The sequence below is a fragment of the Paramisgurnus dabryanus genome, chromosome 14 (genome assembly GCF_030506205.2).
Source record: "Paramisgurnus dabryanus chromosome 14, PD_genome_1.1, whole genome shotgun sequence".
Classification (NCBI taxonomy): domain Eukaryota; kingdom Metazoa; phylum Chordata; class Actinopteri; order Cypriniformes; family Cobitidae; genus Paramisgurnus; species Paramisgurnus dabryanus.
In genome coordinates, this window is record NC_133350.1 from 34,639,731 (window position 1) to 34,643,227 (window position 3,497).

Here is a 3,497-nt window from a genome sequence, read left to right on the forward strand (position 1 = left end):
TTTTATATACCTTTTTTAAATGTTTAATTCAACAAATACATTGATTCAAACACTTTTACTTTACTGATAAAGATTTTTTTTATTTTATTTTTTATTTTATTTTTATAAAAATTGTAAAAATTTTGAGTATTGTGTTTCAAGTTCTTAAATAAATAATTACACAAACTTTTTAAATAAAGTAACATTATAATTTTTTTTATTTCTAAACAGTGTTGCTATTGTCACATCAATGCTTTTACTTCAAGGCAACAGTTCTCTAACATGACATAAAAACAAGAAAACAATGAAATGTTAGATAAAAATAACGTAAAACTAAAAAAGAAAATGAGCAGTGACCAATAATACTTTCATCAAAGTGACAGTAAGGCATAAGAGTCTATATAAAGCATTGTGCATATGCTTTACGTATAAAATCTTGACTCGTGCATTGAAATAGCAGCGTCTTAGGCAAGTTTTGGCACAATATTGTTCCCAGTAAGGCACAAGAGTCTATGTAAATATTGTGCAGATGCTTTACTTAGAAAACCTGGACTGGTGCATTGAAATAGCAGCCTCGATGGCAAGTTTTGGCACAATATTGTTCCCAGTAAGGCACAAGAGTCTATGTAAATATTGTGCAGATGCTTTACTTAGAAAACCTGGACTGGTGCATTGAAATAGCAGCCTCTTTGTCAGGTTTTGGCTTTGTTGCAATATTTGCAGGTAATGTGGGAATAGTACGATCAGATGTCTCGTCTGGAACTGCAGTGTTTGGGTTTCTTCGGTACTCCAGAACCGTATTAACCAGTTCATCTCGAAATGTTTGTGTGGTTGGGTTAAACAGTTTCTTTGCGACCCACTGCTTGGAGTGCTTGGGAAAAACAACATTGTAGCGCTGTACTCCTAAAATGAAAAAAGACATACATGTTACTGTGCAACTTATGATTAGCATAATGTTAAACTAATGATCCATTCAAATCAGCACTTTGCATCACATTTTATAATTTTGAATTCATTATTAGTTTAAACTTTTGTGGTGGTAATATTCTGCACTTACCAGAGGCAGTTGTGGCCTGTTGACGATTTACATTTTCATTATGATCCATAATTGCAAGCTGTGTGCGAGCAAACATGGAAGAATAATGAAAGTGTAGGTTCTTTGGACAGTACTTGAGTAGCATGGAGTGGAATACTTCAAGCTTGCCTGTAAAGTATGTAAACATAATAAGCATTTTGTTCTAAAATAATCTCTTTGCACACATATATACACATTGTATTGTTGGTGTAACATACCAGTATGCTTAAACAGGGACATTTGCTGCAGGTCCTTCAGAATACCTTTGTCCAGAACTATTTTCTCCAGTGTATGGTATGCACGAGACTCTTTAATAATCCACCTCTTCCGTCTCTGTTGGTCAGGATTGAGGTCAGGATGGAGACATCTCTTTTGTATTCCATCCTCGGTCCAGCGATGTTCCCCAGAGATGTGATGAAGTATTGACTTCCATTTCCAGATTAAGTCCTACATAACATTAGAGTTAAACATGTCATTATGTAATTTTAATGTAATATACTTGAATATCATATTTGTAATACTATATGGTGTACAATTTAAAACTTACTTCAGGGTCACCTCCACAACTAGAGCAGCAATACCACAAATGGTTGCAGATGCACTTGATCCAGGGCTGGAGATCTCTGTTGTCCTTGTATCTTGACAAGGATAATAATTTCTTTAGCAACCCTGCGAAAACATTATTAGTACTGTTATCACACTAAATACAATTAAATGTATATAAAAAATATATATTTTTTAATTACTCAAAGTAATCCTTGAGTAAACATTCACATTCATTCAAATTGTGAAAATTAAAAACAGTGTTGTTCATTTGCAGAATAAAATTTTAACTGATGTTTTCTTACCCTTCACCACGTGCCATATATCAAATTCATGGTGAATAAATGGATATTCCACCCGCATTATCTTTCTTATGGATGGAGATCTGTCAGTGGTCAACACATCTACTTTGATGCCTTTCTCCAAAATATGATTTAGGCCTCTTTTAAACCCAATGGGCTCCATGGCCGTTGAGCTAGATGCTTCTGTTACCTAAAAAATATAAAATACAAAAAAAATTTCCTTTATATTATGTTACAACATGTTTTACCTCTCTTGATACTGTTTTCTCTTAGGGTATAATAAGTATAATGTACTTTAAGATTGTACATTAATTTAGAAATATAGTACCATTTGTGGTGTTTAAATGATTTAAAATGTTGCATAATAGCACACTATCTATCAACATGCACACTCACCTGCACCAACTCAAAGTGTGCGATTTTATCCGTTGTGTCATCCATAAGACTGTATGTGTTGTATTTTGCAGAAAACCCAGGGCTGTAACAGGTACGACATAAGATGAAACGGTAAACTTTTAGTTTATCAGTAGTTTCTTATTATTGTAAGTAAGGTGTTTCAATTACCTGTCTGATCTCCCATCCCCTGATAAATGCACCTCAGTGTGTAATGCATTTTCAACTAGTAACTCATTCAAAATCGTATCTTGTTTTGGTTTGTAAGTGGCATTAACTGCTGGAATGAGGTATGACGACTGCATTGAATAGAAAGCGGTTTTCTTTGGCACCTGTAAGTTCAGCAGTGCAGCCCAATCAGCAAGGCTGGCATAAGTTGCACCACTAAATAGCACACTTGCAGAAACCAGAAGATTATTTAGGGGCATTCCCCGAACATCTTCGCATGAACTCCAATGGCCCTGATGCTTGTTCTCACATTCCCACAGCACTTCGATAAGGCTCCCCGAGGCTTTTTTCTTGGTGTCAGTAATTAGTGCTCCACAATCTTGACATCTTCTGAACATCTTCATCAAGTTTGATTCGTTTACAATCCATTTTCTTTCCTTCCACTTCTCATTTTCTCTTTCTTCCTCTGTGGTTGTAGTTGATGTTGATGATGTAGAGCTGGCAGGAACAAAACTTGAGTCCTTGTCTGATGGACAATCTATTGAAAGCATGCTGATATCCAAATCACAGTCTTCAGATTGTGGTTCAGTCTGTGATGTCTGATCCTACATGACATATAAAAAATGTAATCATGTAATCATGTTTAATTATAAAACTATTAATTGTGTTAATTCACGCATTATTATATTCCACACAATGATACATTTTTCGGGTAATTTAAAGATAATTTTTAGATATGTACGCATCACAACTATCATAGGTTGTAATAAAATTGAACGATAAAATCCTTTTTGTCAGTACTTACCAATTGATATGAACTTATGGGGGGTAAGGCAATATATGTCCCAGATGTAGATGGACCTGTCCTACTGTAAAAGGATTCTGGACTTCTAAGCGTGAACTTGAGTCCAGCTTTGCTGCTGTGTTTAACTGGAGTTGACTGTGGAACACCCTCTAGTGATGACACATCCAGGACAACTTTTTCCTGATCCTTTTCTGTTGATGTGAAAAACAAACTTGGCTGAGCCTGCACAGCA

General features: G+C 35.1%; 1 protein-coding gene across 1 annotated transcript; it reads right to left on the reverse strand.

The window, feature by feature from the left end:
• Nucleotides 1-226: 226 nt before the first annotated feature.
• Nucleotides 227-3,043, reverse strand: LOC135758182 (uncharacterized). Its single transcript, XM_065273044.2, has 7 exons — nucleotides 2,464-3,043; nucleotides 2,296-2,377; nucleotides 1,903-2,089; nucleotides 1,602-1,723; nucleotides 1,273-1,501; nucleotides 1,037-1,183; nucleotides 227-882 (listed from the first exon to the last, which is right to left on the reverse strand). Exons 1-7 carry the CDS (start codon nucleotides 3,009-3,011, stop codon nucleotides 626-628), a joined length of 1,572 nt encoding a protein of 523 aa, XP_065129116.2. The 5' UTR covers nucleotides 3,012-3,043; the 3' UTR covers nucleotides 227-625.
• Between the last annotated feature and the right edge of the window lie 454 nt (nucleotides 3,044-3,497).

Coding starts and splice junctions, on each gene's coding strand:
- LOC135758182 (XM_065273044.2), bottom strand. CDS start 3,011: ATGCTTTCAATAGATTGTCCATCAGACAAGGACTCAAGTTTTGTTCCT. Junction 1,502..1,601: donor GTTGTGGAGGTGACCCTGAA/GTAAGTTTTAAA, acceptor AATGTTATGTAG/GACTTAATCTGGAAATGGAA. Junction 1,184..1,272: donor GTCCCTGTTTAAGCATACTG/GTATGTTACACC, acceptor CATACTTTACAG/GCAAGCTTGAAGTATTCCAC.